This window comes from Hirundo rustica, chromosome 9 (genome assembly GCF_015227805.2).
Source record: "Hirundo rustica isolate bHirRus1 chromosome 9, bHirRus1.pri.v3, whole genome shotgun sequence".
NCBI lineage: Eukaryota > Metazoa > Chordata > Aves > Passeriformes > Hirundinidae > Hirundo > Hirundo rustica.
The window spans coordinates 19174886-19198691 of NC_053458.1; the positions used below are offsets into that span (position 1 = coordinate 19174886).

Genomic DNA, 23806 nt, shown 5'->3' on the forward strand with positions numbered 1-23806 from the left:
TATTTTTAAAGTAAGAAGCAATGTAAATTTTCACTAGAAGCACTACTTTTTTTTTAAGAAATTTGCAGCAACTCTACAAGCCCCCCAATTTGCAGAAACCCCAGTTAAGAATTCACAGAATTCAGCATACCCCTCAAAGCAGCATGTAGCATGAAATCAACTTAACTAAAGGTTTCATTTGTGCCCCTAGAAATAATGTCATTTTTGATAAAGGGACTCTCTTAACAGTGGCCAAATCAATCACATCTGTTGACCCATTTTCCCCTTCTGTCAGTAACAGGTCTAATATTTTATATTATAAAGATTTTAAGTCTGTAGTATTTAGTGAAAGGTCTCCTCACTATTTGCCCACAAGTTATATTAATCAACATTTTGCAATTAAAACATGTTTCATTTCTTGCAGCCGACAGATTTTCTATACATGCTGCAAATCACTTCTTCACAGGTATTTGGAGAAAGTGAGGTCTGCAGCTGTACATATGTTCAGAGGGTCTGGCTGGGATGGAGCTGGGATTTTGGCACGGCAGCCAGTGTGAAGCTGTGATTTAGATTTGTCATCAGAACTGTGTTGATAACACCCAGGTTTTATCTACTGCCAAGCAGTGCTCTCATAGTCCCAAAGCCTTCTGTTTCTATCTCTGCCCCCTTCCCCTTTTCCACTGGGACTTACTTTAAACAGTGGGATTTCAGGATCCATCTTTTGTTCCTTGAGTACCTGTTTTTTTCAATTATTCAGACCAGCATACACACTTCATTAGCTGCAAACCCGTGACACAACCAGCAGCTTTTGTTACTACTACCTTGAAAGTGTTAAGCTTACGCAAAAAGATGCACACAGCCTTCAGTCACCTGCCTGATCTCCCAAACTGAAATGAGGGCATATTTTCTTTCACTCTCCAGAAGGAAAAAAACCCAAACTTCCTAACAAAGAATATCCTTAAAGCTTAGCAATAACTGTTTAGCTAAGTGAGCACCTAAAAAACCACTTTCAAACCGGCTCATTTTATTTCAATTTAATAATACAAAAACATAGGAATATTGTTTTTAAATGAAGCTTACCTTTAATTTCTTATTTAGTTTACAGCAGTATCTGTATAACATTGCCAAATTTAAAGGTCCAAAATCTCCATAGAAACTGGAGGAGAAAAAAAAAACAACAAAACAAAACAGTATTATTTATACAAAAGAGCTAAGGAAATTTCAACATGCATGTTGTTGATAATTAAAGTTGGAAATCAAGGATACTGAGTAGCCAATACAGAAGGAACAACCAGCTAAATTCTTTACTGATTAATTTAAAAGGACAATAGTAACAATTAATTTAAACTCATTTATAGCTTCAGTTTAAGACAGTCCAGTAACTACTTCTCCCATTATATACACAGACTAACTACAGAATTTTTTTCTTCATCCCATCATATCCAGTCTGGTTTTGGCCAAAACCACAGAGTGATGAACCTGAAGATATAATACACATTTAAACCATGCTGATGTCATCCTAAAGATTCTACAACTGCTTAAAATGAGAATATATCATTACCTACTATCAAGAATAAGCTAAATAGAATTTCTTATGGGTGATAAAATTTATTTAATAACATCTAGACCTGATCTTTGTCTGAAGTTGAAGCTCATTTCTTTATATCCCTTCCTTCACTATCCCATATATTAGATATTACAAACACACTTTACATCTAATTATGTTTCATTTTGTGCCCTAAATCCACCTGCAATTTATTATTTATTTCATGTTCTAAATATCAACTTCTCATGGTTCTTGTTTCTCTCTTCTACACTTTTAAACTGTGTTACCTTTGAACAACAATCTCTGGCCTCGAGGTATCAGTAATCTGTACAGGAAAACTATTGCACAACAGGAGTTCCTTGTGGTGATTCACAGTGCTATTCCTAGCAAACCCTCTACAATGGCACCTTTACAAACAACAGCAGCCTTTATGCAAGCAATTTACAGCAACCTTTTCTAGAGCTCCCTCTCCATCAATTGTACAAAACTGGTCAAAATTTAAGCTCCAAATTTCCTCCAGTAATTCTCCTGTTGTGCATAAAAATCTTAATCTTGATGGTCTATGCAAATTTGTTGAAGCACACATCATGAATTACAGAGAGAATGGACTACTAAACTGCTTTAATCTGATCTGCCTGAAGCCTGTTTGATAAAAAAAGACAGGAAGCTTCTTGCCTACTGACAAACAAAACAAGCCATGGGCATCTGAATGCATTCTATTTGGGGAAGCACAAAGGAAAAAGCTGTTCTGGACTCACAGTCTTTGAAGGAGTAAAAAGGTACTGAAACTACATGATACAAGAAATGACAGTACCTATCAAGCTTTCTCCCCTTGGCAAAGGGGTTATTTTTCAGGGAAACTAATTAGATTCCAGTTGAACATGAAAAGAAAACTTCCACTTTGAGTGCAATTAAACACTGGGAAGCAATTGAACAGAGAGGTTGTAAAGTCACAACCAAATTGTACCAGGATCTGAACAGCCTGCTCTTGTCAACCTTGCTTTGAGCCCGTGGGTTGCATTACGTATCTGCAGAGGTGCCTTCTGCTTCACCCATTCTGTACAGACACAAAACCAAATTAGGAGTGCTTCATCTTTTTAGTGCTTATAACATCATTGATACCCTCCTCCCCACATTCTCTCAAACAAGAATGCCAAGACCAGTGCAAAAAGAGACAATCACATTAGTTTGATCACTCTAAGAAAAGTAGCTTTCCTGCCACACCAATGCTATTTCAGTATCATCTACTTCACAATATCAAGTAACAACACAAGTGTTGGTTAAGATTCAGTTCAGCACAAAACATTTATGATGTAATTACAGAAGCTAATTAGATGGGAAAAAGACCAAGTTGTCCAGCTACTAGAACTTAACAGAAGTTAACTGAGTCAAGAAAAAACTGCAGTCCTACGAAAGCAAGGTTTAACTTCAGAATTCATTATCTTCTCTCTTCTCTCAGGTAAGTCCACCAGATATGCTCAATAGTCATTTTTAAAACAAAACTCTCCATATAGTTTTTCACAGAGATGAAATAAAAATGTTCTAAGGACCAGTATGAATTAAGATAAACAAGAAATTAAAACTGGAGCTCTAACTACACTGGAGTGAATGCAGCTGCTAGTAAAGTCATATAGAAGGCTTCCTAACATCTCCTCCTATACAGCTGCACTAACACACGAATCAAACACCCCCACACCCCATCTTACTCCATCAACGTTAGAACATTCTTTCACTTAAATACAAGATGGAAGAGTAAAATGTATGATATTAAAATTATTTTGGAAATATACTTTTTAAAGTATTGTGGGAAAATATTGAATGTGATAGTTACTATAACACAGAATACTTTTTACAAAAACATTATGAGCAAAGTATCTGCAAGATGTAACTGAATACACAGTTCATTAAAGAATTGAAGAAGTACAGTCATGCTTTATGATAAGATATATTACAATTCATTTGCTAGAAGTACATCAATATGAAGTCATATATCCACTTCTACTTTTCCACTTGATTAAATTTGAACTGGAGTGTAGGAAAAGTACATGAAAATCAATTTACAAATTTATCCACAAGACAAATTACTATTTTGGTGGGTATAAGGATAAAATACATTTGAGTCTATCCAGGAAGTAATTGCCTTTCTACAAAATGAAGCCATTCAGCTTCTCTTAGCCCCAAGTTAAAGATGTCACAATCTTTGACTATTTCTCCATCACTGATTACCATTAAGAATCCTGTGCATCTCTTAACGCAGTGGAGTAGGAGGTAGAAGTATCTGCGCTTAAGATTCTGGTACTATCCCTGTTTGTCTATGCTGTAGAAACAAGATATTTGTCAGAATCCAAACACAATCAAAGGAAAGGCACTTTCAGTCCCTGCTGCATCAGCATTACTACCCATACACAAAACCACTGCCAATTCCCAAGTTACTTCTCTACTACCAGAGGCAGTAGAAACCAGCTATTGCCTCTGATGATAAATCCTTGTGGCTGAAATGCGAGGCAGAAAGTTAAAATAATGCATGTAACACAACCTTTCTCCATTTTATACCTCTAAATTGGAGTAAGTTAATTATCCTTTCTTTGAGGGGGCTAAGTGCTTGACAAATCTTCAGATCAAAAGAGTTCTTTGAAAGATAATACAAGGCTCTCCACTGAAGTCAATGAACTCTGATCTACAAAATCTTTCTTCAATTTACATCCCTAGACCTAAATACAGTTTTTGACATGTTTAAGCAGAAGGATTTAATTCTATGCACCCTCATTATTTTTTCTACAAAAGGTAATTTTTATCCTTGAATTAGTGACACTTGATCCTGATTCACCCAAAGGATTTTCATCTCAAAACCGGCATTTTAAGTAAATGTAAGTGGAACATGGGAAATGGGCAGGGTATAGGGAATGGGGATGAAATGACACACCAAGTCACCAGCTGAACTAAGAATTTTATTTGGCAAAAACTGAAGATCAACATAAGAAAAGTCAAATAGTCACTGATAACAATTCATCCAATATTATTTTACTTCCATCTCCTCTCCATCTAGATGTTTTAACTAAACATTTAAATAGAGTAAGAGAAATTGGAATGCCTCTGAAGCTTAAGTCATTTAAGAGAGACAGTCATTTACAACAGAGGTGGAAACCAGAGGAACAGAAGGCAGGTATGGTATTAATTAACATTTTATTGTATTTTGTTTTAATCAAGTACCTAGATGATACCTTAATTTATTCTTCCCCCTCATCCCATGGAGACTTTCAATCGTTATGCTTCTCAAACCAAGTAGCAAAACCCCAGAATATACTAGCTGAACATTTAAATACTCTACTTAAAAATACTATCATGATGCCACCTAGAAGCAGTAGCATAAGTTTCTGGTATTTGTTTTCTCCTTAGAATAGACTCCTAGAACCATTTCCTCCTACCTGTAATTTGTTGCAATATAATACCCGAGGCATTTGCTGTACTGTATCACAGGAATCATCGTCTCCCTAGAAAGGCCAGCCCATTGCTCTACTCCGTCATGCAAACAGTTACTGTAAATTCTTCCAGGGAATTTAATGGTGAAGGAAATGCAGCCCACACCCCTTTAGTAAGAAGTCATTTCCAACTGCAGTTCCATGAGATGGCACATGAAGGTGCGAAGAGTCAGTTCAAGCCTGAACCAGCCCTTCTGAATGCAAACACTACTTTTTACTAAGCATTTGAGTATCTCTGCCCCTTGTGCTGGAGAAAAATGATAAATAGATTTCCCATCCTGAATGATTAGATGGTGCCATTCAATGAAGGAATATTATGGCCTAGCAGACTTTTAACTGAATTCATAACCTCCAGGGAAACACAGAGTACGCTGAGAGCTCTTTCTGTGATGCTGCCCTCCAGCCTTCTCATTCCCCAGTGTCTGTCCATCCAGGGTTGCCCCATTCCAGGTGCAGAATCTGGCACTTGCTCTTGTTGAATTTCATACAGCTGGTGATTGTCCATCTCCCTAATTTGTTAAGGTCCATATTAACATCAGTCAATCTATCAGGTCAAGATATCATCTTTCAAAGATAAAATACATGACTTATACTTTACTCCAGATGCCTGATACTTTTTCCCTATCAAGCAACAGTACTTTTGTACTGCCATTCACCTCCCATCAGGACATGGTTTCTTATTTGCCACCTTATTCATTCACTGGTTCAGTAAAACATTGTTTTGAAAACAGAGGCACCGTTTAATAACTTCAGTCATTTTCTGCAGTACCTATCCCAGAACTGGAGCACAAGTACTTGCTGAAGTATGAAGTTTGCCTTCTTAAAGACTTGTAATCACATAAAGCCATTTTCCTGCCAAAACAGAAGCCCCCCAAGCTTGCAATTACTTACGTCAAAATATAAAATCCAAGAACCTAGTGAAATAACAAAAACACAGCTTCCTAACTGCAAAACTTGGCTAAATTTTCAGCATTTTACAAATGTCCAACTTCCTATTAAGGAACAAGACTATTTCTCTTACTGTGAGTCATTCTTCTCTCGCTCCCTCTTTCCTACGCAGGAACATTCAGGTTACCACTCTCTAAGGGCCTTGCTGCAGCTATTCTGAGCCTGGCCATTAAACAGTACAAGGTCCAGGAGCTGCAGAAGTGGCCAACTGACCATTCAGCTACTTGCTTCAAATCATCAGCTGAACACTTCTCACATGCAACGAAATCTCTGGATCAGAGAGGAGAGGATCAGTCTGCACATTCATTACAACCTAACTGCTGCTTGCAAAATCTTACCTATCCAGGCTTTTTTTCTCTAACTCCAATTTCCTAAAGTGTGTTTCTCATCCCCACTTCTCAAGCACATGAAAAAAGGTGAGCACTGTTTTTGTCCTCTAGTCCACTGATTCCAGTAACACGTGAACTGTTAGGAGCTTTCTTAATGGGGTCAAGATAAAATTCCAAATGCTTAATGCTACTTAGGGATTGCGTGCTTCTGAAGAGACGAAGGATGATACAGCAAATGTGATTCTGGAAATATCTGAAGGTAGGAGTAATGCAGAGGCCCTGGTATGAAGTCCATTTCCTCCTGGAAGTTCCAAATCCTCCTCAAGATCCTGATTCTTCAAAATTCAACAATCCTTAGATCTAAGCCATAGATAATTAAAATAGTTATTCCAGATACACTATTTTTTAATCCAGTGCTCCTTGATATTAAAAACAAATTAACAATGAACAGGTTTTCCCATAAAATGCTGCCCTACAGAAGAACCTTCAGGTCATATCAGAAGCCTAGAACCTTCGGAAAAAAGTCATCTTGACAGAGGCCAAGATGCACATAAGGAATTTCCCAGACAAGCTACATTCCCATCCAACAAAAAACTGGAGCTTAGAAAGCTGCTGTTTTATTCAGGTACCCTTTTAACGCAAACAAAAATAAACTCGCCTCAGTACTACTGGCAAATGCTTTTATCTTTTACTTATGAAAAAGCAAAGACAAATATGGTAAAGCAATGTATAAAATAAACCTAGGAAATTTCCTTGTTTTAATTTTGGACTTAATATTACAAAGTTATCTTGGTCATCCAATAGTCAAGGTTGTCTTTTCAAAATCACTGATGTGAAAAAAGAAATCCCTGCTTTCTGTGTGAAGCGACAGCTCTGATTGTTGAAACAAGACTAAGTTTAAATTTTCTTTTTCCTTTCAAATGATTTAAGCCACAGAGAGATCGAGAAGTTCAGGTTTCCTACGCAAGCACTGTTACTGGAGAGCCACAGAAAAGCAGCATTTAACCAAAACGAGATAGGCTAACCCTTACTCTTCTCACAGGAAAGACAATCTGCTTCTTTGCACATACACATGCAGTAGAAGAAACAGTCCTCATTTAATATTGTTGTAGCTAAGCACTTGAGAATCTTGCTCTACTGCTACCTAACTGAAGTAGCTCTCACGAACACGGCTCTGAAGTGGGCAAGTAACATACCATAGCTTGAAAGAATGTTTCAGTGTAAAGCATGATTTACAGAGACTATCATATTTACAACTTCTGCAGCTGCTTACACCATGTCAGAGATTAGATCTCCAAATGTTGTTTATACAAGAGATCCAAAGTCAGAACAAATGACTGAACAAAAACCATTATGATTTATGAAGGCTGCCATTACAATTCATCAGTAAGAGATTCCTGTTTCACATTATTTAAATTCTGACTTTGTTTGAGAAAACTACTCAGAAATAAAAAGGACATTAAAAGTTGCTTTAATAAAACTATGTGAAAGCAGAATTAAGCAGTCAAGTGTAGTATTCTCAACCCAGATCTGCTTACTGGATGGAAGGTGAAACGTGAAAGACACTATTCTTAGAGAATAAAAAGCTTCTTACTAGCGCCTAACTCATTAACTGAGGTCTTGCCAAGGCAAGGCTTGTCTATTTGCCAAATGACAATCTTCATCAAGATGAATTGTTTCTCGTTAATTCCATTTTTCCAAAGCAGTATTTACCTGTACTGCATTATACTGAAACACTGTGTCCCCTTATAATAAATAGTGCAGAGCTTCTCAGGAGGAACCTCAGTGAGTTTCAGAAAGACTCAGAAAATCTTACAGAAACAGAACTATCAAAGAAGAGACTTCAGAATTGTGTCATTCCATTCAGGTTTCCTGTTCTCTTAACTGAAGCACTTGTATATAATTTCTCTGGCATAATAGGTTCAAGATTAAATTACAGCTGTTTAACTAAAATAGTGACAGTTCTAGTAGCAAGTTCCTAGTCAGCTAGCATTTGAGATAAGCTTAAATGGTTTTAAGAATGTCTTTATTATCTTTTTAGTGTGAATGTTTAAGTTAGACAGTACTACAAAGTCATTAGAACAGTTCAAAACTTCAAGTGAGAACTGAAGGCTGAAGTGCTCAAGATTACATAACCACACTGTGTATAATCTAGAGATAAATCATGTGACAAGCTACAGAAGCAAGTCAACCCCAAACTTCCCAAACCATCACAGCTAGCACTACAGCTCTTTTGTTTAATAAATGGGCTATATTTATTTTTTACTAATATAAAAATTGCTTCCTTATGCCTCTTGGGGGGGGGGGGGGGGGTGGGAAGGGAAGCAAGGCAGCAAGTTTTTAAGCACTATGTGATCCAGTAACGGCTCCCTGTAATCAGGCAACTCCAAACCTACATATTCATGAGGTTTTCAGATCAGATACTGCTTCAGTGAAGCAAACTGACACCTCTGTAAAGTCAGCCAAATAAAATTCTGTAACAAGCTAACAGAATAAGAGCCCAAAGAAAAGCAATTTAAACAAAAAAGGAGCCAAAATAAAAGCAGTTTACTTCCAAGCACAAGGAAGTATTTTTGTCTTGTCACTACAATGATGCATCTAAACACAGTTAAATCAATAAACAATTGTATTAATGTAATTACTTGCATACCTCACAGGTGCTGAGGATTTCATGCCTGAGCAGACTTCTTCTATCCCCCTCCTTGGATCTCTCTGAACAAGTCATTTGTTTAAAAAGGAAAAGTGGCTGTGGGATTCTGACCACAAGAACCACCCAGGCAGGCCATTTCCATGAAGACTCTACAAACCACTCTTCTGAGCTATTTATTTTCAAAACTCGCTTCCAAATATTTATTTTGCTATCACGCAACAAATACTTCTAACCACTTTCTCAGAAAGAAGACTGCATTTTTGAGGAAGTGAGGATACCATCTGATCTGCTGCACTAAAGTTCCACTCTACTACTACTTACAGACAAGCCCTGTCAGGCCCCCACTACATGTGCAGCCTGGGAAACACAACGGACTGAAGTCAAGCTTGTTGATGAGCACAAGAGAAGCTATAGTGAAATTAGCACTTCCCCAAGAACTGAGTCTTGTGCTCTATTCCTCGCTTTACTTCTAGCCTTCAAAATTCAGAAAGATATTAAAAATATACATAACATAGTAACCCTACTGACAACTACTTTTACTTCCCTGAAACCATATCAACTTCCTTGGATATGAGAGGGGAAAAAAAAATTAAGATTAGGCATGGGTTTTTTACCAAATATTGCATACACTGATAGGCATGGGTGCTGCAATACAAATACCAGGGCAAAGTTGAGCAATGATATGTAAAAGGTTATGACACAATTCCTTGGTACCACCTGGTAACTGTCACTTATTTTCATATCACATTTTAGCATTTTATGAGCACAAAAGAGAGAGTATCTTTATGGTATCAGAAATAAGATGACAAGTTTAAAATGGACCAAACTGATTAGGAACCATCAATTCAAGACATACACCAGGAGTTACATGTTCAGAACCTTTAGATGCCCTCCAGAAGATAAAGGAAACTTTGTTTCCTTCCATTACTTGGTAATTATATCTCCTATCAGGTTACACCTACATATGTAGTTAACCCTGGGTTAAGGAATATACCTACAGAATTTCCTTTACATGTTAAAGAAAATTACTTTTCCCCCCCACCCACCTCAAATTTCTCAGTACTTTTTTATTTTAAATATGACACTGTCTTTACACAAATACCTCAGTTACAGGCCTTGGTTAGTACATCCATCTGTAACTAACAGTACAGAACTGCTCCCCCTTCCTACCCACAAGATCAAATGTCACGTAAGATTCCTTCACACTTCCTAAAAGCACATTAAGAATTAAAACATAATACAGAAGTCTGGAAGAGACACAAGTTTACTTTCATAAAGCAAATGGAACACTTTCATACCACACAAATTGCTCAGGACCTTCCCCAATTGAGTTTTGCTTTCAGTTTTAGGTCAACCCTCCCTTAAGATACTCCAAAGGTCCCTTCCTATCAACATTCCTTAATGATCATTACAGAACTTACTACCAACCCAAGCAGCCCATTACAAAAGTCATCTTTTGGAATGAACCCTTAGGAACTCCAGTAGAAGACATGAAACTTAAGATTAAAAAAAGTGTAGAAAAGTTACCCTGAAACTGCAAGCTGTGCATAGAAAGTAAGCTAAAAATCAAGGACTACTGGTTTACATCTTCACAGAAGCAGTATTAGTCACTGGAGAAAGGAGAGAAGAAGGGTTGATGCTCACAATTGCTTCAAATCATTTGGAAAGCAAGTTATATTTAAAATAGGAACACAATTTTTGTTTCACTTCTGCTGCAGCAAACCCTGTGTCAAGCAGATAGGTATATACCATCACACACCTATCTGCTTGACACAAGCTTTGCAGTCCAGAGCACCAACTTTTTAGCCACAGCACAGAGCGATTATTTGTTTGACGTCTTTTATGTCCTTAAATAGTATTCACAGCTATAATCAATTTTATTTTTTACCTTCTATGTAAAGTGTCTTACAAGCATGAACCTTTTACTTCACAGGAAATATTTTTCTGTTGTTCTGAAGACACAAAAGCCATCAAAATAGTGCTATCTCAAAACACTCCAATAAAACCAGAGTTTTATAAAAGAAGTTGCGGATGCTCCTCAAAAGCACATTTAAGCATGGCATTCTTATGATTCTGTAAGCTTCATACTCTCCATCCAGGAAAACACAGGAAATATAAAACAAACCACTGTTTATCTATTCGTATCAAATAAGTCTTCTACATAAGACACACTAATAAAGTGTGAATAGTCCTAATAGACCTCTGTGTTTTAAACAAATCTTACAAGGCTCAGATATTCTTCTTCGAGCTCAACCACAATTTAAGCCATTTAACTGCCCTTGCGGTTGTTTTTATGAATCTTTAAGAGTCACCTTGTTTAACTAGTTACAGCTAATAAATAAATAAATTCAGACTAACTTCACGCTCATGTTCTATGCAAGTACCTCAATGGGGCAGAAATACTCTACAGAATATATCAAAGTGTGTTGAGGAGCCTCTCAGGTGATCACTTTGAATATGCAAACCACAACACTTACTTTTCATAGACCAGTTCCTCATCGGTACAGAAGTAGTGGGTATTTACGGTACTTTTCGGTTTAGAGCGTAAAGTAGCGAAGTACAACCGATCTGAAAGATAGAGGAACAGCGTCGGTCAGCGAAGGCAGCCGGCCACCGCCTCGGGGCACGCCTGTCACCGCGGGGCGGAAGAGGCTCCGCCGCTCCTTTTTCTGCTGCGTGAGCGGCGGCGGGAGCGCCCGGCCCGGGCCCCCGCGCTGCCGGGCACCGCTCGGCAGCGGCTCCGACCCAGGCGGCAGCGCGCAGCAACAGGTGCCGGCCCCGCGCCTGGCCGGGAGAGTGCGGAAAGCAGCGCCGGGGAGCCCGCGGCAGCCGGGCAAAGTGGCCGGGGCCGAGCCGGGCAGTCAGCAAAGCCGGGGGAGGGCGGGAGAGAAGCCAGCGGGTTTCCTCTGTGGGGGTGGCTCCGCGACCCCGCGGGCAGGGGATGAGGCGGCTCTCACCTTTCACGAACTCCGAGGCTCCCCCCAGCAGTTCGGAAGCGGCCGCCGGCGGCTCCATCTTAAAGAGGGCGCGGAACAGCGAGGCGCGGGGCGGCTCCGAGCTCATGGCGCTCCGGGGCAGCGCCGGCGGGGCCGGGGCGCGCTCGCAGGGACGCGACCCGCTGCCCGGAGGGGCCGCCCGCCAGGGCCCGCGGTGCTGCGAGCGCGGCGGCCGCAGCCAGCATAGGAACGGGAGCGGAGCCGAGAACGAGCGCCGGGACACGGCGGGCAAGCGCCCACAGGGACTCCGGCTCCACCCCGCCCCCAGCCAGGAGACGCCTCCGGATAAAGCGGCAGCGGGCGGTTACCAGGCGACCGGCGGCGCTCCGGCAACCGCGTTACGGAGCCTTTGTGTCGCCCGGCCCAGGGCTGACGCTGCGAGTGACCGGCCCCCGGCGCTCCCCCTGCTCCCCGGCCCGCCAGCGCCCCTGCTCCGGCAGGCAGCGGCCCTGAGCCCGGCACCGCCCCGCCCTCCGCCCCGCCTGCCCGGGCAGGGCCGCCGCGCCCCGCCGCACTGGGGCTGCTTTTCCCCGCCCGGGGGCGGCCAGCGGCAGAGCGCCCCGCGGGCACCGGGCGGGTGTCGCGTACTCGGAGCGGGGCTGAGCAGGAGCGCTGCCTCAGCAGCGCGGACGGGCTCCGGACGGGGGCGGGCGGAGCGGCGGGGCCGCCTCAGGCACAGGGGAACTGGCGGGGCGCCCAGTGCGCTACCTGGGACACCCTTAGTCGTGACAGACAAGCCGATTGACCAATCAGAGGCCGCCCTGCTACGCCTGGCCAATGAGCTGGGGCCGCCCCAGAGAGCGCCCCGCCCCAGGGCCCCTGCCGCCGCCGGTTCCCGCCCCGGCGGTGCCGGGCGGAGCGGACTCAGGTTTAAAACTAAAGCAAAGGTTGCAAAGAAGATTCCTTGAGGAGGGAAAAGAATGGGGTAAAAAAAGTCACTCTTCCTCCAAACAAAAAATCCACGCTTGAAACACCTTTAAAAGATGTAATACAAAGCCATATGGAACCCTGAGGTCCGCATTAGTATCACCAGCTTTCCCTAACACTATAAATAACCTACTGTAACCACCAGTTCATCTAATTAATCCTGGTGTGTCTGCTAATGAGGCTAAACATGAGCGTGAAACACTTCCGACGCTTCAGTTTTTAATCTGGTGTCATAAGCACTGGATAATCTTTAAAGCTTTACAAGTCAGGTGAAGGACTACGGAAGAGAGTGCAGCTGTTTTTGTATTTGCTTATTTATTCTTTGTGCCGATTCTAATGCTTTGTGCCGATGTTCCTGCACTGCGTTTTCTCAACGTTTTTGGAATAGCTCTAAAACTAATGTGCTAAATATGATCCTGTTTGTGTCTGATTCTGAAACCTGAGAAAAACCTCATTTTCAGTAATAAGTACTGCTCCATACAAGGTGCTTACAAGAATGAGACTGCAGTCTTATGTAGCAGCAAATTAAATAAAGGTTGTTGGAAGGTGTTTGTTTTTCTTTAGCTTGTTCTTTAGGACTTTCGCTTGTGTGTAACCCTTAACAAAATCAAGTATTTCACTGGAGTTTTTTTATTTACAAGCAGTTCTATAAGGAGCACTATATCCTGTGTGAGAGACTGTACTAAGGTACATCCAGGTCCAGAACTCCAGGTTTTTTTTGATGCCCTTTTTTACTCAGACTTTCACTACAGTTCAGTGTAACACATTTCTAAGTCAGTGCTGCACTCTGCTTCAGGGGAGTTTAAATGAACATACTTGAAACAGCTTTGGCAAAGCTCTTCGGCAACAGGAGAGATGGAACAGACTATAGCCTACTGTCCAGTACCTACAATCCGTAGTTTGTGTCAAAGCCCAAGATATGGAAACCCAGCCAGCCAGACTGGTGAATCCAGGAGGAAAATATGAGTAGAAACTGAAGCTCAGCTATCAAATTTTTGTATACTGCTTGTACGTCTTCTGCAAAGCTAAAAATAGTCTTCATTGCAGAAGAGTTCTCATTTGTGGCAATTAGCTGCAGCCTTTGTAAACATCAGAAATAAACTAACCTTTCTTCCCTGTAAATACCTGCAAAATAACCTGTTTTTTTCAATGCCAGTATTGTGTCTCATAGCTATTAGTAAGTTTAATGAATTTCACTTCATAAAATGCTAGTTTTAAGAATATTTTCAACTAGTACAACTTAGTTATGCTAATTAATACTATGTACTCGTTTTAACATTGGAGATCAAATATCAAGGCTGCAGTGACATCTCGTGGCATTTTTTTGTAAAGAAGCAATTTTCTTGTGCTGTTGTATCATTTTAGCACCATATCCTGATTTTTTATCAAGGATTGTTTTCCATATATATTTTAGATACCATGTTTAAAATCCTGTGTTGCTTTAACAGTAATTTCAACAGAACATTCAGAGATGGTGATGATTCTGTTTAGACTTTAAAATATTACCAAGTGACATATGGATTATCTCTCAAAAGAAATAACCACATGCATATTATTTTGTTTTAAATATAATTTTTGGTGATGTATTTTCAGTAAAGAATCTTAAGGCATTTTTATAGCTACCAAGAGATTAAAAAAAATCCACTTTTAAAAAATAAGCAAACAACCCCTTTTGGTTCCAAAGTACAATGGATTAAGGCTGGAGCTTAAGTTTTATCTTTGTATATCTTTGCTAGCTAAGACTAAATGATTAAGGTTGTTGGTTTATGTCTTTTCTTCCTTCATAAGTAAGCCTTACCTAAATTAAATGAATGTATGTGCCAACAAGTACACATTTTTTTAAAAAAAGAAATCTTGTTGCTGCTCATGAGTATACAAACTGAGCTTACTTTATACATCTTAGCACTGAAAAACTGGTCAATAATCTGAAAATAAATATATCACAAGTCTGCATTCTGTATTTTATTTTACAATGGTGCAAATTAAATTTAACAGCATCATTAAAAGCTTGTTCTATTAATTCTTTCACTGATACAGAAGAACAACAACAACAACAAAAAATCCCCAAAACCAAAACAACTCTTTTGCTCCAACAAAGAGCCCAATACCAAGATTTGGCTGACTTGACAGTTCATTTCATATTTCAAAAATAAGGTTAACAACAACTGTGAGTCTTCACAACTCTAGCTGATACTGCACGAAACAGAAGTCACGGAAGACAAGTAATTAAATGAAATACAGTAAACTACCACTGGGAAATTTGCATTTCTGGAAAGATCGTAGACCTGTTCGTATACTACTAAGCACTACAGCACAATAATTAAAAACTACTTTTCACTATTACAACAAAATTAATCAGAATTCACATTGCCATGTTAAGATTCTGCCCTTTAAATCTTACAGTAGTTTCACTGAACAGATAAAACTGATAGAACAAGGAAAAAGAATCCTTCATTCCCCCCAAAGACTCACACCCTGCTGTAAAGAACTTGTCATATTTTTCACTCTTTGATCAGCTAACTTATTAATAAAAAAAGATAAAATTATACACCTTATCTGCAGATGCTATTTGTGTACTAGGTATTAGCTGTGACTGGTTGCCCACGGCTACCTTTGAGCTGATTCTAAGAATCAAAAGCTGATGCAGGTGAAACTAAATCTGCTTTGGATGCCAAATCTGATTCTGTGATCCAGGAAAATCACTGTCTTATATCCTCTCCTCCATACCACAAAAATAGCCCAACTTCTGCAACTCCATTAGAAAAGGTTTGCCCTATGTCAATAGGTTTCGAGAACTACAGAGTCCCAATCTAACAAAAGCCATTAACAACAGCTCTGTTTCTTGCTATAAATAAAGTCAGGGAATTCAGAGACTGATTATAGTCCATCCCTGTCAAATATCACTGTACCTTAAAATGCTTTTTTTCATAATGCTTTACTCATTTACTGTACATTTTAAGTCTGTTGACATAGCCACCAAAAACAGACGAAAAAAGGAACTAAAAAGTAAATACTCATTGAAAGAGTAGATTAAAAACAAGTAGACATAAAAAATAACAAAATGTACACTGTAATAGATGTTGAACACCCTGCTCTTACTAGGAAGTGTAAATAAATTCTTAACAAATTGAGGATTTTCCTGGGTGCGTGTTTGTAACAACGTATATGCAAAATATCAAAATAAAATTAACTACTAAAGAGAATATTAATAAGTAACATTCCATCCAATTCTTCTGGCTGCTTATTTAAGTTTCGTATTTCCTGTATTCATGTTTCTTATATTTCCAACCGCTAGGATTTACCTTTCAGCTGCTTGCAGTGTTTCAGCAACTCTAGGCAAATCAATAATAGAAAAAAAAGCCACGTCAGAGATCATTTTCCATTAACTCAGCAGGAGTAGATACTGTAGGCAATGGTTTAGGACTATCTGAGATTAAAGTGAGGTACTCTTCTGGCTTTCATAGCAGCTTCAAGAACATCTCAGAACACCGAGTAGCTTATATACAAACTTCAAAGGGGTTTTGTACAGGAGGCCAGAAACTTGGCCAGCAGTTCACTGTAGCTCTTCTACAGCTTCCATGGAAACCGGGTAGGAGCAGGTGAGGAGTGGGAAGGCAAGGAAGCATCTCAACATATAATTGTCAAAAAAATGCCTAGACCTCGTTTGACTGAATATGTATATTCAGGGACAAAAAGTCCAAACGTTAAGATCTGAAGAGTAGGAGTGCGGTTTTGTCTGCATGTTTCTGAAGAACTGGCCTAATTAATTAGAGTAGCTTTTCAGGCTTTAAGGAAAGAGGATGATTTTATCATAGGTAAGCATGACTATATATTCTTTAAGTTTTCTCAAAACTTACCTTTGTGAATTACTTAGAATGGAAAGAAAATACATAAAAAGCCTAGTGGAGAAAAATCAGAGGCTACAAAGAGGGATGGCCAAGATGCAGTAATTACACCTTCTTCTCTCCTTGAACTCAGTACAATTCACTGAGTATTGTTTAACATTTAACACCTTAAAATCGTTGGCTTACATTTTATTTTTGTGATTGGCATAATTAGGAAAACCAAACTGAGAAATCATGATATTAGAATATTTTAAGGGCATGCCATCATAAATATTAACCAGTTTATTTACACAGTAGGATCTCTGTAACAAATGCTCTGCTCGGTGCCACATTCCAGAATAGCCACTGTTAGTGTCTTTTTCTAAATTTCTTATGTCGACAGGCTTCACAAACACTCCCGAAGGCTTCCCAGTACGCTTGGCTACCAGAAAATTCATGGCAATATCATCACAATTTTGAGTTTCGTCTATTAAGGCGTAAACTGCTTCTGGCTGCTGTTGAAAGTCTTCTAAATATCCTCTGTGAAAAAACGCTGCACCGATAAGCACCATAGAATACTGATCTCCATTCCCAAATCCAGGGTTCTGCAATTCAAAGCTGCCATAACTGTACACGCCTGAAGGAGTAGAAATGTGCTTTCTAGGAACAAATCCCACTATATGCTCTGGAAATTGCTGAAAGAAAAAAAAGAAATTCAACACGTATTTCACAGTGTGGGGTTCACTTAAGTGTGTCCATTAGAGAGATTTATGCATTTTTTAAATGAAAGGAGGACAACATTATTGCCAGGAAAGAATTAAATTGTTGGCATATGGTCCTTTGTTCTGCATAAATGTTTCAATTAAATACAGCTTCACAAAACTGACAGTCTGCCTCATTCCAAATCACATAGTGCCAGCAAAACATCTACCCACAATTGGCAGCTGTGCATTTGGCACTGAAAATAACTTTACAGACAATTTCTCGTGTTTTGCAAAATGAAACACACAGACTAATACACTTCTAAATAAATTCATCAGTTAGCAACTTCATGGTTTTGTAAAGTAAGAGTTAAAATGTTAAAGTTATAGATTACAGATATAGATACTACTAAAGAACCATTTTGCAGTTTCTACTGTTCAACACTTCAAATTTCCTAAAATCTATCTTTAAAATTAGAAAACCAAGGTAAAACAGTATGATACATTATTGCTCTAATCAAAAGTATTAATCTCAAGTGCAACTCACAAATGCTGCCTGCCAAGATGCAAAACGTTACCTGCCAAACGGAAAAGGCAAAAGCCAGGTCATGAGCACTGACTAGTGTGTCATCATCCATCATTAAAACAGCTGAAGGGAGGAAAAAATGAGAAAAACTTTTAATTGATCAAAAGGTTAAATACATGAGCACTGTATGCAGCACAATATTTGACAAATGAAATATAAAATTTCTACAACTATTAAGCTGAATTGCAATTCCTTGAAAGCAGATTGATAAAACATAACTAGATTTCAAAGTTAAAGCAAGGTTACAGCTTTGTGGTAACTGGAAGCAACCCTAAGTTTTAGATTATTTGCCAGGCTGTTACAAAAATTCAACTGGAGAAATATGTGTTAGAAAGCTTGGGAGTGTTTGGCAAAGCAACTTAAAATTCTACTAATCTTTTGTAAAGACACAACTAAAATAGAGTTAGATAATTTTCTTTAGCATATGAAACTTACAAAGGATTATTAGTATAAAATTTTACTCATCTCACTACGTGAGCAAGTTAAATTGCCCAGGCAACATTAAATGGTATTATTAACTACAGAAGGAAGACTCTTTGCCTTTAGACAAAAGACTACCAGGAAGTAGAAAAGGAAGGATATTCTTGGATCTGAACTGCAGATGCATTAAAACTTTTAAATTTACAGTTAGCACAGATTTTACTACAGTAAGTAAAACACTTGGGAAGCTGAAGTCTCCAGTGTCTTCCTAGAAATCACTGGACTAGTAGGAATGATAGGGAGGGGCAGTAAATACAATTACCTTTACTAATCATGAGTAAGGTCAGGTCTGTAATGCAACATATGGGGGTTTTTTCCACTTGAAACAAACAGGATTTATTGTTGTACACCTCCTAGAAAGAGCTTAGGAAGAATATTTAGATGAATACCCAAGAGACTGGGGCAAGTTCTCTTAAATAAAAGGGTGTGTAATTTGAGACAGCTAGGGAGGGGAGTTTCTTGGAAGGGCAGAACATGATTGAGAACTTATCTTAAGAGGAATGGACTAAATCAAGTCTTTACCAGATGACTTAAATTCAGATTAGTGCAGACACTCAACAAATACGTGCATTTTGAATTTCAGTTTATGCTACAGAAGGAAGAGAAGCTGAACTACCTACGTCTGCCTCACAAAGGAAATGAACTGTTGCAAAAGACCTTGAAACACATTTGACATTCCTCTTTCTTTTCCTTTACTCTTCACTGACAGCCTGGTGGGGGTGTGCGCCTGATACCATAACACAGGTTTCCTCTATACTAACCACACTCTATTAAGTGGTCCAAAAGATCCATTGATTCATTACACAGTACAACTCAACCATCTCTCTTTTAGCATTCAGATTTCAAACATGAAAATATTAGTAATAGCAATATGAACTGCTGATTACCTTTTGTTTCCAGGTCAGGGAAATTCTGCAGTCTGTTTCTCATACGATTTACAGTTTGAACTTTAAAGATAACAGGGACAGGATGAGGCCCCAAGGAATTCCACATTTCCTCTGGTGTCTTCTCACCAATGTTGTTCCACACAACAATTACTTTATGTAGGTGGGGGATTGCTTGATAATGATTTAAAAGCTTTAGCAGTAAGTCAGTTCTATTGTACGTCTGCATAATAAGAGTGAATGAATCCAAGGCAGACTGACTCTGGGTTTTTGGTTCCCTTCTTGAATTGGGCAATTTTTCATCTTTGATAGTGGGAAGCAAAGCTGTTAAAGCACCTGCCACAAGAAGCAAGACGATGATCACCACAGAGGTGAAGCGTAGTAGGCGGATTCCCATAACTCTTCCTGGAAGCTTACAGAAGTGAAAACACCTTTAAAACAAGTAACAGGAAAGGAAGTCATTAAACCCAAGTACAGAGAATTTTCTCTCTTGATTAAAACTCCCCAAATATTAAGGACATTTTCATTTAAGTAAGTAAATAAGGAGGACTTTAGCACTTTGGCAAATTACTTTCAAGTATCAAGGTAGGTGTTTCTGTGTTTAATTGCTTTTCACTTTTTTCAGTTAACTTTGGATTTCATTGTTTTGTGAAAATAAATCTAGAGTAGTCCTTTAGAGTGTTTCCTATTTTCTTATTACTACATTTTTGATTGAACATTTATGTACCTCATCAAGTCTATCCAGCTGAAAGCAGAAAGCAAATTTATACAGAGATTCAGTGTTTTTAGCATTGCAGGAGCTCTACCTTAACTGGGAAGCAAAAAGAAGAGAATGTGCTTTCTCAAAAGCTCTGCCAGGAAGGAGGAAATAAAATCCTGACTTTTTTTCTGTTGCTCAGGCACCACAGAAGGAACAATCTTTATAACTGATTTGCTGGACATTTTGTCAATAGTTTGTATATCTGCTCGATAATGGTAATCAGTACAGAAAACGTGATGCTGATCATACTGAAGTTATGACGTACAGGTGGAGCAAAAGAAGCCTGCCAAATGGAGCAATACAGGAATGCAACAATCTCAGCAACAGCTGAACTGATGCATCTAAAACTCCTGAGAAAATGGCAATGTCAGATGCCACCTATCAGCTGTGAGTGCAGATTTAGTTTAAGGCAGAGGTTTCTGGATCCTCATGAACTTGGAACTAAACAGAAGCTCTTAAAAAGCAGCTTCTAGAAAGACGGCCCCTCAGCGTGACAGGATATCCTGAGCTGGAAAGGACTCACGAGGATCACTGAAGTCAAACTCCTGGCTCTGCACAGGAAAGGCCCCAAATCCCACCATGCACCTGAGGGCATTGTCCAAGCACATCAGGCTTGGTGCTGTGACGATTTCCCTGGGAAGCCTTTCCAGTGCCCAACCACCCTCTAGCTAAGATGCTTAGATATTTCCTAATACCCAAACCCCCTGAAACAGCTTCATGCCATTCCCTCGAGACCTGTCACAGATCACCAGGGACAAGAGATCAGTGCTTTGCCCCTCCACTTCCCCTAGTTAGGAAGCTGTAGACAGCTGGGAGACCACACAGACCCTTCTTCTCCAGGCTGAACAGACCAAGTGACCTCAGCCACTCCTCAGACGGTTTCCCTCAAGGCCCTCTTCCATCTTCATAGCTCCACTTTGGACACCAACAGCTTTATATCCTTCTTACACTGTGTCCTTATAAAACCGCAGAGAACCACCATGAGGTGAGGCTGCCCCAGAGCAGAGCAGGACAATCCCCTCCTTTGCCAGGCGGGTGCTGCTGTGCCTGGTGCCCCCAGGACAGGGATGTCCCTCCTGGCTGCCAGGACTCTGCTGGCTCGTGTCCAGCTCGCCAGTGACCAGGACCCCCAGGGCCCTTTCTGTGGCACTGCTCTCCAGCCTCTTGTTCCCCAGTCTGTCTGCACATCCAGGGTTGCCCCATTCTAGGTACAGAGTTTGGCATTTGTCTTTGCTGCACTTCACAGGGTTTTCCTTTTCTCCTTCTTTACTTGCAAGATTCGTATGAATTGAATAGAAGATGAACATTCTAAGCTTGCTACTACCTCGCCTATACTTATTATTGTAATACCATTACTCATCTATGCATATTATTCATGCAACTCTGTGAGTAATTTCTAGGTTTTCAGCAGGGAATACTGATCAAATTCAGTGATCCAGGACAGCCAAACAAGTACAGTTTTTGAGAGAGTATCTGTGTGGGTTTTTTTCACAGAATTTTGAATTTTTTTTTTTCCAAAGTGCAAATACCATGCTTGAAAATCTGAAAGTAAATTATTTTAGTTTAAAACGCCTCGCAACTTACCTCATTGTTGCCACGTAGGATTGTTTTCCCAGCTTGTTTTTACAGGGCAGTTATTTGTGATCTTTGAATCTGCTGGAAATTAAAGGGACTCTATTACTGGAGATCAGCAGTTATCTACATGCTACCCAGCATTCTTTTACAAGTAAAAGATCCTCTCAATTATTGACTTATATATGTATTCATGGCAATTATCCCATTCCTTTTCCTATTGCTCAGCTGAATATTTAGGTCTGCTTTTTAATGAACGCTCCAGAAAGAAGTCATTACACCAGATGGTTAAAAAGAAAAGAACAGTGTTTCTCTGGTTGTAAAATTGCTGCTCTGTGCCAGTGCAATGTCTGTGTGTTCCATCCTTAAGTTCAGCTACGGAGACACAAGTAGGTCTCTAGAACCTGACTGCTGTTCCTTTGCTCACCAGACACCACTAAAATATATATTTGGCTCCCACAGTCACGCAAATAAAATAAAATTTTATCCCAATAATATTTCATTTTCTGGGTTATCCCCTTCACACTCTGCTTTCACTAAGATTATCAGTTGTATCAGAGGTTTAAGACACAGCATTCTGGTCTTCCCATGGGGTTTGGCAGCTTGAAAAATAGGAGTGCAAGCACATAAAAGAAGGATATGCAGGATACAGGACAGCAATACAAGAAAGCTGTGCTCCTAGGTTGCTGAAAGGATTTTTGTTCCTTTAGAACTGGCTTAACAACCAAAGTGCTGTAAATTTTGATTTGAAAATGGTACAACGAAAACTCAGAGAACAAGAATTTATTGAACTCGTTGAATAACTGAACGTCTGTGAAATTCTGTAAGAGTAATTTGTTTAAGCTATACAAATTTGTTTCTTAAAACTATAGATTTGTCATTTGTGTGTACACCAGTCTGAACATACCCACATATACAGGTCTTCCCAAATCTGAGATCAAATCTTACTACTACTTTGTGACAAGAGGTCACTGAAACGATTTCCAGAAGCTAATTGCTTGTTCTGGTTGCTTCATTTTATAGCATGCTTGACTTCTAAAAATTATTAGCAGCAGTGGCAACACAGCATTTATGAGGTCCACTATATCCCTATCAAATGTGCTTTTGAAAAAGTGAACAGAAGATCCTCTTTCAGCAGTCTGCAACCTAGTTGCAACACTTACCAGTGCTATTGTAACGATTAATTAAACTTTAAAAGCATACTTGAAACGAAAATATAAATACTGTTTGCTGTTTATGAGATTTTGCTTACCATACCTTCTCACGTTTACAATAGGTGCAGCTATAGGCAAGGATAATATTATTATATATTCTCAAAATAAATGTCTATTTAGGTGTTTTTAAATTAGCATCACGGCACTTTCCAACAAGCAAATGCAGATAAGTTCTGCCAATTGAATCATGAAATTGCAATGCCAGACCGACCCGTTTTTAAAAATCATACAATACTACCTACAGAGAAAACTGACGAAAATAAAATCCCTACATCAAAGACCCGTATGTTAATCCTCGTTCCGAGAAAAGAGCTCCCGAATGGGGCCCCTCCCTCGGCGGGCAGCACCTCTTAACAGCACCCCGCAGTAGCTGGGTGCAGCCAAGCAGCAGCACGGCATAGCAGCGTACGGCACGGCACGGCACAGTATGGCACAGCATGGTACAGGCACGGCACAGTATGGCACAGCAGGGTACAGCACGGCACAGCATGGTACAGGACGGCATAGCATGGTACTGCACAGCACAGCAGGGTACAGCACGGCACGGCAGGGTATGGCACAGCATGGTACAGCACGGCACAGTATAGTACAGCACCGCACAGCATAGCACAGCATCGCACAGCACCGCACAGCACAGTACAGCATCGCACAGCACCGCAGCGCACGGCACGTACCGCTCGCCGCCTCTCGCCCACAACTTCGCTCACGTTCCGCAGGCGCCGCTATCGCCGCTTCCCCTGGCCGGGCTGTGCTTCCGCAGGGGTCACCGGCAGCACGGCAGGGCAGGGCGGAGGAGGTACCGGCCCGGCCCCGCCGCTCGGCCCCGCACAACTCGCTCCGGTGACTCAGGGGCGGCCGTACGGGACCGCGGCAGCGCCGCGCCCCGCTTCCTGCGGCGCGTCCCTGCGCTTCCTCCCGGCAGGCTCCGGGT

The 23806-nt window shown here is 40.2% G+C and overlaps 2 protein-coding genes across 9 annotated transcripts in view; both read right to left on the bottom strand.

The window, feature by feature from the left end:
• CDC14A (cell division cycle 14A) overlaps positions 1–12306 on the bottom strand; it is a 51998-nt gene extending 39692 nt beyond the window's left edge. For 3 of the 4 annotated variants that reach the window (XM_040072408.1, XM_040072410.1, XM_040072407.1), the window contains exons 1-3: positions 11889–12019; positions 11409–11499; positions 1060–1135 (exon numbers count right to left, since the gene is read on the bottom strand). In XM_040072408.1, the coding sequence (XP_039928342.1) occupies positions 1060–1135; positions 11409–11499; positions 11889–11994 (273 nt within the window). In that variant the 5' untranslated portion in view covers positions 11995–12019. Of the gene's footprint in view, positions 1–1059; positions 1136–11408; positions 11500–11888 lie in introns of all 4 variants that reach the window. The other variant, XM_040072409.2, reaches the window with a different exon arrangement.
• A 2497-nt stretch (positions 12307–14803) lies between these two features.
• Positions 14804–23752, bottom strand: EXTL2 (exostosin like glycosyltransferase 2). 5 transcript variants are annotated; one of them, XR_005702123.2, is made up of 6 exons: positions 23550–23738; positions 21674–21745; positions 19333–19760; positions 18708–18808; positions 17958–18028; positions 17305–17373 (listed from the first exon to the last, which is right to left on the bottom strand). XR_005702123.2 is itself a non-coding variant. In XM_040072412.1 (5 exons), exons 2-5 carry the CDS (start codon positions 21676–21678, stop codon positions 16882–16884), a joined length of 996 nt encoding a protein of 331 aa, XP_039928346.1. In that variant the 5' UTR covers positions 21679–21742; positions 23550–23752; the 3' UTR covers positions 14804–16881. The 5 variants fall into 5 exon arrangements, 4 of the variants coding, with proteins under 4 accessions (XP_039928346.1, XP_039928345.1, XP_039928347.1 ...); XM_040072412.1 differs by lacking the exon at positions 18708–18808 and having other exon boundaries at positions 14804–17373; positions 21674–21742; positions 23550–23752; XM_040072411.1 differs by lacking the exon at positions 18708–18808 and having other exon boundaries at positions 14804–17373; positions 23550–23752.
• Positions 23753–23806: the final 54 nt, after the last annotated feature.

Coding starts and splice junctions, on each gene's coding strand:
- EXTL2 (XM_040072412.1), bottom strand. Junction 18,029..19,332: donor CCCTGACCTGGAAACAAAAG/GTAATCAGCAGT, acceptor TCCTCCCTTCAG/CTGTTTTAATGATGGATGAT. Junction 17,374..17,957: donor TTGCCTTTTCCGTTTGGCAG/GTAACGTTTTGC, acceptor TTTTTCTTTCAG/CAATTTCCAGAGCATATAGT.